Source organism: Rhinopithecus bieti, unplaced genomic scaffold, assembly GCF_001698545.2.
Source record: "Rhinopithecus bieti isolate Rb0 unplaced genomic scaffold, ASM169854v2 scaffold_29388, whole genome shotgun sequence".
In the NCBI taxonomy this organism is placed as follows: Eukaryota; Metazoa; Chordata; class Mammalia; order Primates; family Cercopithecidae; genus Rhinopithecus; species Rhinopithecus bieti.
Genome location: NW_016813389.1, coordinates 363,665 through 373,712, shown reverse-complemented (window position 1 = coordinate 373,712; position 10,048 = coordinate 363,665). Strand labels below are relative to the sequence as shown.

Genomic DNA, 10,048 nt, shown 5'->3' with positions numbered 1-10,048 from the left:
AAAAAAAAAAAAAAAAAAAAAAATTTGTGGGTTTTCATGTCAGACAAAATCCAGAGGAAATAAATAATAACTTGTGATATTTTAATAAACTTCCAGGCAAGGTCTTTGAGACTGAATCTTTGAGAAGCCTCTTCTGAGAGCACTGTGTGCCCTCCCAAGGCTGCATGGCCATCTGTCAAACTAAGAAATAGTCACCTTTAGCACCCCATGTCTTCCTTGACCAGGGACACACAATCCTGACACTAAACCCCAGCCACATACCCCCTCCCAGCTCAATGTGGGCAGTGCCCTGCTCCTTAATAAGTGTCCCCCAGCCTCCAAGTGTGGCAGACAGACCCCACCCTGTGCCACTGCTCTCCAACCTGAGGGAGGGACAGAAAGGTGTGACAGCCAGTGAATCTGAGCAATAATAATTGATTACTGGCAGATGTGAGTCCAGTTCCAGAAGAATACTGCCAAATCTCACTTGGCCATTTTCTGTTTTTCTCCCCATACATATTCTGATTTTTTTTTTTTTTTTTTGAGACAGGGTCTCACTCTGGCACCCAGGCTGAAGAACAGTGGCGTGATCATAGCTCACCGTAGTCTCGATCTCCTGGGCTCAAGCAATCCTTCAGCATCAGCCTCTAAAACAGCTAGGAACATAGGTGCATGCCACTATGCCTGGCTGATTTTTTATTTTTCTGTAGAGAGAAGGTTTTGCCATGTTATTCAGGCTGGTCTCAAACTCCTGGGCTCAGGTAATCCTCCTATCTCAGCCTCCCAAAGTGTTGGGATTACAGGCGTGAGCCACTGCGCCTGGCCTATTTTCTTCTTTTTCTTTTTTTTTTTTGAGATGGAGTTTTGCTCTTGTTGCCCAGGCTGGAGTGCAGTGACATGATCTCGGTTCACTGCAACCTCCACCTCCCGGGTTCAAGTAATTCTCCTGCCTCAGTCTCCCAAGTGACTAGGATTACAGATGTCTGCCATCGCGCCAGCTAATTTTTGTATTTTTAGTAGAGACAGGGTTTCATCATGTTGCTCAGGCTGGTCTCAAACTCCTGACCTCATGATTCGCCTGCCTCGGCCTCCCAAAGTGCTGGGATTAGAGGTGTGAGCCACCATGCCCGGCCTGACTTGACCATTTTCTACCACCCACCTCCAGGAACCTCATTTCCTGTCTCTTAATATAAATGATGCCTTCTTCTCCCCAGAAGTATCTCAGTCATAGGTGGAAACTGGAATCCCATCCCTGAGCCCTTGCTAGAATCCACTGCGAAGGTTACAAAAGATCTGAACACCTGCCGTATATCTCGTCCGCAGCCCCTAGGCTATCCTGACAGTTACCCAGCCAAAGATCTGCAAGTTAATTCTTTAAAACCTCCCAATTGAAAGGCAGGGACTGGTTTTTTTTTTTTTTTTTTTTTTTTTTTTTTTTTTTTGTGACAGAGTCTTGCTCTGCCGTCCAGGCTGGAGTGCAGTGGCACGATCTTGGCTCATTGAAACCTCTGCCTCCCAGGTTTAAGCAATTCTCCTGCCCCAGCCCCCTGAGTAGCTGGGATTACAAGCGCGCACCGCTATGCCTGGCTAATTTTTTGTATTTCTAGTACAGATGTGGTTTCGCCATGTCGGCCAGACTGGTCTCGAACTCCTGGTCTCAAATGATCCGCCCACCTTAGCTCCCCAAAGTGCTGGGATTACTGAGCCTCCACGCCTGGCCTGGGACTGGCTTTTGTTCAGGTCTGTCTCCACAATGATGAGCACATGGTCTGCTGCATAGGAGGTGCTCAGTTTATATTTGTTCAAGAAAGATTAACAAGCATTTGTTTTTGTTTGTTTGTTTGTTTTTGAGATGGAGTCTTGCTTTGTTGTCCAAGCTAGAGTACAGTGGCATGATCTTGGCTCACTGCAACCTCCACCTCCCGGGTTCCAGTTCAAGTAATTCTCCTGCCTCAGCCTCCTGAGTAGCTAGGATTACATGCACACACCACCACGCCCAGCTAATTTTTGTATTTTTAATAGAGACGGGATTTCACCATGTTGGCCAGGCCGGTCTCGAACTCCTGACCTTGTGCTCACCGCCCACCTTGGCCTCCCAAAGGGCTGGGATTACAGGCGTGAACCACTGGGCCCGGCCGTGCAGACTCTTTTTATTCCTCTGCCTGCTAGAGAGGCAGCTTAGCACATGGGTGCAGAACACAGGCCTGAACAGGGCTGAGTGTTCCCCAAGGACCAACTCCTGTTCAACGGCCCCAAGAGAGGGGTTCAGAAAGCCAGTACTCACAGGGTTCCTCCTGTCCAGGCAAAGTGACTTGATGTTTCTTAATACCGTCAAACAGGAGCTCCGCACCACCTCTGCAAAGGAGGACCAGAGAAAAAGACAGCTAGGTGAGGTCCTGCAAATAGGAAGAGGTAGCGGAAACGGAAAACTGAGGATAGGGCTGGTAATGAAGCCCGAGAGAAGCAGAGACGAAGGTGCAGAAACACCTTGGGTGCAGTGACCAATTCTTTTTCTTCCCCTTTCTTTTTTTTTTTTTTGAGACGGAGTCTTGCTCTGTCGCCCAGGCTGGAGTGCAGTGGCCGGATCTCAGCTCACTGCAAGCTCCGCCTCCCGGGTTTACGCCATTCTCCTGCTTCAGCCTCCCGAGTAGCTGGGACTACAGGCGCCCGCCATCGCTAGTTTTTTTGTATTTTTTAGTAGAGACGGGGTTTCTTTTTTTCTTTTTTTTTTTTTTTGAGACGGAGGTCTTGCTCTGCGCCCAAGGCTGGAGTGCAGTGGCGGGCTCTCAGCTCACTGCAAGCTCACGCCTTCCCGGGGTTCAGCCATTCTCCTGCCTCAGCCTCCCGAGTAGGCTGGGGACTACAGGCCCCCGCCCTCGTCGCCCGGCTAGTTTTTTGGTATTTTTTAAGTAAGGAAGACCGGAGGTTTCACCATGTTAGGCCCAGGATAGGTCTCGAATCTTCCCTGACCTTGGTGATCCGCCCCGGGTCTCGGGCCTCCAAAGTGCTGGGATTACAGGGCTTGCGCCACCGCGCCCGGCCACCTTTCTTTCTTGGAGACAAGAGGTCTCACTCTGTCCCACACTATGGCTGGAACGAAGGTAGGGTGGCAATCATAGTCCACTTAACTTTTGAATTCCCTGGGTCAAGAGAACCTTCCTGTATCCAAAACCTCCAGAAATAGCGATAGGACATACAGGTGCACTGGCTACCATGCCACCAATATCAGGCTACTTTTTTATATTTACATTTTACATTATATTATATTATTTATTATTTATTTTATTTATTATATTTATTTATTTTTGAGACAGAGTCTCGCTCTGTCGGGCCCAGGCTTGTAGTGCCAAGTGGCCGGAACTTCTCAGGCTCACTGGCAAGGCTCGCCTTCCCGGGTTTACCGCCTTCTCCCTGGCCTCAGCCTCCAAGGGTAGCTGGGAACTACAGGGCGGCCACGGCCACACTCGGCCCGGCATACTTTTTGTATTTTTTAGTAGAGGACGGCAGGTTTCCACCGTGGTTAGCCAGGATGGTCTCGATCTCTGGACCTCATGATCCGGCCCGTCTCGGCCTCCCAAATGGGCTGGGGATTACAGGCTATGGAGCCACCAGCGCCCGGCCGCCTTATATTTATATTTATATTTCACTTTGTTTAGTCTCACTCTGTTGTCCAGGCTGGAGTGCAGTGGTGTGATCTCAGCTCATAGCAACCTCCGCCTCCCAGGTTAAAGCGATTCTTGTGCCTCAGACTCCCGAGTAGCTGGAACTACAGACATGAGCCACCATGCCTGGCTAAATTTTGTATTTTTAGAGAGAGAGTTTCACCATGTTGGCCAGGCTGGTCTAAAACTCTTGACCTCAGGTGATTCACCCACCTTGGCCTCTCAAAGTGCTGGGATTACAGGCGTGAGCCACTGACCCCGGCCCATATCAGGTTAATATTTAAATTTTTTTGTAGAGATGGAATCTCGCTGTGTTACCCAGGCTGATCTCAAACTCCTGGCCTAAAGCAATCCTCCCACTTCAGCCTCCCAAAGCACTGGGATTACAGGCACAAGCCACTCTGCCCAGACCCAGTGACTAATTCCTAAATATGACTTCTAATGTGGTAAAGTAGGATATAACTTTTACTAATAATCAAGTACCGGCTAGGTGTGGCGGCTCACACCTGTAACCCGAGCACTGTGGGAGGTGAGGCGAGATGACTGCTTGAGGCCCGGAGTTTGAGATGAGCCTCAGTGAAACAAAGCCTCGGTGACATAGCAAGACCTTGTCTCTATGTTATTATTATTAATATTATTAGGCGCCCAGCAAATTATCTATTTATTTATTTTTGAGACAAGGTCTTGCTTTGTCACCCAGCATGGAGTGTAGTGGCACAATCACAGCTCACTGCAGCCTTGACCTCCTAGGCTTAAAAGCAATCCTCCCACATCAGACCCCCAAGCAGCTGGGACTATAGGTACACGGCATCACACTCAGCTAATTTTATACTTTTTGTAGAGATGGGATTTCGCCATGTTGCTCAGGCTGGTCTTGAACTCCTGAGCTCAAGTAATCTCCCTGCCTTGGCCTCCCAAAGTGCTGAAATCACAAGCATGAGCCACTGTGCCTCGCCTATTTTATTTTATTTATTTTATTTTATTTATTTATTTTTTTTATTTATTGAGATGGAGTCTCACTCTGTTGCCCAGGCTGGAGCGCAGTGGTGTGATCTTGGCTCACTGCAACCTCTGCCTCCTGGGTTTAGGCAATCCTCTGCTTCAGCTTCCAGAGTAGCTGGGATTATATGCACGTGCCAGCACACCTGGTTAATTTTTGTATTTTTTTTTCAGTGGAGACGGGGTTTTGCCATTGTGGCCAGGCTGGTCTTGAACTCCTGACCTCGTGATCCACCTGCCTCAGCCTCCCAAAGTGTTGGGATTACAGCTGTGAGCCACCGCGCCTGGCCTATTTATTTTTTGAGACAAAGTCTCACTGTCAACCCAAGCTGGTGTGCAGTAGCGTGATCGCAGCTCACTGCAACCTCAACCTCCTGGGTTCAAGCGAACCTCCCACGTCAGCCCCCAAGTAGCCGGGACCACAGGCACGTGTCACCACACCTGCCTAATTTTATTTTATTTTTTTGTAGAGACAGGGTCTCCCTATGTTGTCCAGGCTGGTCTTGAACTCCTGGACTCAAGCAATCCTCCCAAAGTGCTGGGATTAGAGTTGTGACTCATCATGCCTGGCTCTGTCTCTAATTATTAAAAAATAAAATAAAGTACCCAAATTTGCAGACTCTTGTTTTCTTGTTTTAACTCCTCTGCCTTCTAGAGAGGCAGCTTACCACACAGGTGCAGAACACAGCCTTTGGAGCTGTTGGCCCCAGTGTGAAGCCCAGGCTCCAACTCTTCCTATGTTGAGACCTTAGATGTGTGACTCAATCTTCGTTTTCCCCTGTTATTAAAATAATTTGGGGGCCAGACACAGTGGCTCACACCTGTAACCCTAGCACTTTGGGAGGCTGAGAGGAGAGGGGGGATTGCTTAAGTCCAGGAGTTCAAGAGCAGCCTGGGCAACATGGCAACACCTTGTGTCTACAAAAAATACAAAAATTAGCTGGGCATAGTGGTGCATGCCTGTAGCCCCAGCTACTTGGGAGACTGAGGTGGGAGGATCACCTGAGCCTGGGAGGTTGAGGCGCAGTTAGCCAAGGTCACGCCACTGTACTCCAGCCTGGGAGACAGAGTGAGACACTGTCTCAAAACTAATAATTAAAAACTATTTTATAACAGAGATGAGGTCTCACTATATTGCCCAGGCTGGTCTTGAACTCCTGGGCTCAAGCAATACTTCTGCCTCGGCCTCCCAAAGTGCTGGGATTATAGGCGTGAGCCACCATGCCTGGCCTTGACTCAATCTTAAGCTTCAGTCTTTCCATATGGAAAAATGTTGAGGAGCCACTGTGAGGCACTCTGGAGATCCTGTGCATCTAAGGGTTTCCTCTGGCCAGATGATGGTTTGAAATGCTCCTGCCCATGCCACCTGCTGCTGACCAGGTAGGCACATCACAGTGCTGGAGGCTGAGAGAGTCCATGGGGCCTGGCATCAACTAAGAACAACTGTTCACGTCGCCTCACCATTTATAAGATGTTCCTCATCTCATTTCATCCTCAGGGAGTCCCAGGGAAGAAGGGAGGAGGTAGATATTATTAACTCACTTTGATAGAAAAGTAGACTCAAGTCTAGAGAGGTTAAGCAACTAAATTGTCCAAGGTTAGACAGGCAGGGGCTGAACTATTATAATTTGAGTCTAACTGATTCCAGCTTAGCACCAGGAGACTGGTCAGAAAAAAAACAGGACTTCCCAAAGGTCAGAAAGCCTCTTGAGGGCAGAGTTTGGTTCATTTCTGTGTCCCAGCACCTGGCCAAGGGAAGGCGGGGACTACAGAGGTGACTGGAGCCAAGTCCAGCAGCTGAGGCTTCTGAGATGAGCGCCAGGGCTCTTTCAGCGCCCCATGCTGCTTCTCCCTCTGGGTCTCCCTATTCCCATCTCAGACTTCTTGTGGATCTTAACTGAAAAGGCCTTACCAGACTTTTGAAGGATGCGATGTCTTCCACCCCACCACCCTTTCCCAATTTCAGGGAACAGAGATGTCCTGAGACAGCCCACTGGGAGGCAAAGGCAAGGCAAGCATTGTCATGGGGAAAACATGGGGCGACTGTCATCCAAACAAGGTCACGCTTTGTTGATGCAGAAATGTGGAGGGGGAGAGGAGGCCCATCTGTGGCCGCGCACAGGGCCATTTCAGCTGCAAGCCCGCACAGAGCCTCCATTTATCCCCTTCCAAGAGCCTCGTTTTCTCCTGGGTGGGGGTTGGCACATGCAGCAGCTGGGGTGGGGGAGGGTGACAGGCAAGGGGCTCAGGAGTTGGGGGTCAGAGAAGAGGGATGGGAACTGAAGGCACTGGGACTCAGGCAAACAACCAAGACTGGCCAAACCTGGTGGTGCCAGGCTCAGAGGCCGAGGCTGTTTTTCCCTTTACAAGCGGATGAAGGGAGAACCAGTCTCGCTCAGAGAGTGACCTGTCACTGCTGAATTCACTGGCCCTCAAGGGAGGGGTTGGCATTTCTGCTGTCAGCACATCTGGAGTGGGGGAAGGTGCATGCCCAGCCTCAAGAGTGATTCAGGGAGGCAGACAAGGGGCCTGTTCTAGCCCAGGAGAGACCCAAGGCCAGACTCTCATAAGATCTGCTATTCAAACTCAACTGACATATCTCCATCTTCCTTCCACCCCCCAATTCTTGGTGGATGTGTTTGTTGATACCAGTGACAGGTACAGATATTCTCAAAACTGCCTTCACCATTTCTAATGTATCTTCATCTTTTAATCTTCTGTATATACACATACATATACATGTACATATCTATTTTGTTTATTTACTTCCTCTCCACCTGCTGGGCTGCAAGCTCTGCCTAAAACAGGGCCTGGCACATAGTAGACACTCAACAAATATCTGCTAAAAGAAAGGAAATGCCCATTTCTCCCAGTTCTTCTCTGACCTCAATGACATTCCCTCCTTTTGCCAATACCTCCCCAACTTGGGAAGGAGGAAGAGAGATGTGTGACGGAGAGAATTTCACATCTGGGCCTTTACAACATGGACCACAGGGACACAAAACACAACTGTATTACATACTTTGAATTCTGCGTGACCTGAGAAAACGTTCTGCTGAGAACAGTTCAGGGGGAAGACAAAGGGTGGCAGACCTGGTCACTGACAAGAAGGAAGGTGTAAGGGGCCTTCCAGAGGGTCTCTGGAGGAGCTAGTGGGGCCAAGAGGGCTATATCTGCTCAGGAGGGAGACCCTTCCAGGACTGGAGTGGGAGTGGGGCCACTAACGGACAAAAGGGAGAAAATGATGGGCGTGTTCGCCTTTGCAAATTTGCTCCAGTTCTGGATAAAGGGTGAATCATGTCTGCTAAGATACATAGGAAATGAAAGAAAGGTCAGGGCGAAAACATGCATCAGCACAAGGACAAAGAGAGAAGGCGCCTGGGTTGAGCATCACGTTGGGCATTCCTGCTTCCTGAGAAGCTGCAATTTTCATGGAACACTGTGCTGTGATAGGAGGTGATAGAAGGTGGGTGGAGGAATGTTGTCCTGCCTTGCCAGGGGTCATTATTCCAATCTTGGAGGTAAGGGAGACTGAAGTTAGAGATGATTGGGTCAGAAAAAGGGCAACTGTGCTGGTGTGTAAGCTCTGGAAAGCAAGGGCCTGGTCTTCCTCACATGACTTCCCCACTGAGCTAGCATAGTACCTGGCAGAGACATTCTTGATAAACAAAGACCATGTCTGACACATGAGGATGAAAGGCAAGTTGTCCACAGATAAATCTTTTTTTTTTTTTTTGGTAGAGATGAAGTCTCCCCATGTTGCCCAGGCTGGTCTCGAATTCTTGGGCTCAAGTAGTCCTCCTGCCTCAGCCTCCCAAAGTGCTGGGATTACAGGCATGAGCCTTCATGCCTGGCCTAGATAAATCTTAACATAGCAGCCTGTGGTTTCTCTCTTTCCAGCTCTGCTGAGGCCTGTTAAGGAAGAAGGGATCCTCCTAGAATCCCAGGCTTTAGGGAATGTAGCTGGCCAAGGGTCAGGGAGGCAAAACAGTGAGGAGTCCAGACCAATACAGTTCTAATTGGATCCAAGCAGTCAGACAATATCAATTAAAATGCACTTAGTCATGAGACTTACCCCCCTTCTAAGGGGCAGAAATGCTAAACGCTGTAGGGCACGGACAGACTTCTATTTATCTATGTATCCTCAGTGTCTGGCTTGCTGCCTGGCACATGGTAGGCACTCAATAAATGGCTGGTGAATGAACTACCCAATTACCGGAAAACATGAAAGAAACAGGAGGCATCCAATGAGAAGAAAGGCACTGGGCAGAGGTTTTAGATTCCCATTCCAGACTTTGCCTTTCACATAGACCTTGGCTTGTTTATCTACCCACACACCCACATACACACCTATTCCCTCTTTTCAACGTGATTCTGGAAAGTACACCACCCATCTTTCAAGGTGTCAGTTTCTTTGCCTTCTCTCTAAACTCTGCAGTTTCTCTCAGCTTTGAAACCATATGATAAACCTGTTTGTAGGAAGCACAAAATAGTGCCTTGAGTAGACTTCCCCTCTGCTCTGTGTTTCTTCAGTAATTGGTGTGTGTCCCAATTTCTGCATTTTTCGTCTTGTGTATACTATACTGTCCATGTTAGTTCCCTTCAGTGTGATTTCTTATTTGTCCTCATATCGCCACCTGACTCAAGTTCTGCAGAAGGCACTCAAGTTCTGCAGAAGTTTACTGACTGTCCTGAAGGAGGCTCAGGTCTGTTTAGTATCCCCAAGTCTTGGGAAAGAAAAAGAAAAAAGTCCCGCCCTGGCCACTACATCCCACGAGAAACAAGACCTTAATAACAATGTAAAAGGGAACTGCTGCCCAAAGAATGAAATCAGTGGGTGGAGGGGTGGTCCTTCTTGGTTCTAGGAGCTCAGATGCAGATGCCAAACAGATGGGATTGGTCCGACACAAGAATGGAAAAGGACATAGAGAGGCTGCCTGCTAACAGTCACGACCTTCGACTCCGACGGAGCACAGGGCACCGAGGGGTAAACAGAGAGCATCTCCCTCCCAATGTGCGCCTCTATTTCCCGACATGCGGCCTCATCGCTAAGGGAGACTGGCCTCTCAGACTCTCCTAGGCGGGTGGCGTAGCTCACAGCGGGTACTGGGACACCCAGTGATTCGGCCGTGTCAGGCCCCAAGGCAGAAGGAAAGGAATTCCGGGCCCGACGACTTCAATCTATCCCCATGGCGCCCCAGCTCTGTGACTCACCCGAACTCCACCTCCACTGACAAGGGCGCTGCCATGTTGAGGAAGCCGAGCTTGCAGGAAACTCCTCTCAACTTCCGGCGCGCCCGCAAATTTCCGGGCGTCTCCGGGCGCCGCGGACGGAAGAGGCGGTGCCCAGGGACAAAGCTTCGTCAGCTGTTGGAGGAAGTCACCGAGGGGAGGGGAGGGGAGGGGAG

General features: G+C 49.4%; 1 protein-coding gene across 4 annotated transcripts in view; it reads right to left on the bottom strand.

The window, feature by feature from the left end:
• URM1 (ubiquitin related modifier 1) overlaps positions 1 to 9,959 on the bottom strand; it is a 21,679-nt gene extending 11,720 nt beyond the window's left edge. For 2 of the 4 annotated variants that reach the window (XM_017848189.1, XM_017848192.1), the window contains exons 1-2: positions 9,855 to 9,959; positions 2,264 to 2,334 (exon numbers count right to left, since the gene is read on the bottom strand). In XM_017848189.1, the coding sequence (XP_017703678.1) occupies positions 2,264 to 2,334; positions 9,855 to 9,889 (106 nt within the window). In that variant the 5' untranslated portion in view covers positions 9,890 to 9,959. Of the gene's footprint in view, positions 1 to 580; positions 684 to 2,263; positions 2,335 to 9,854 lie in introns of all 4 variants that reach the window. The other 2 variants (XM_017848190.1, XM_017848191.1) reach the window with 2 other exon arrangements.
• Between the last annotated feature and the right edge of the window lie 89 nt (positions 9,960 to 10,048).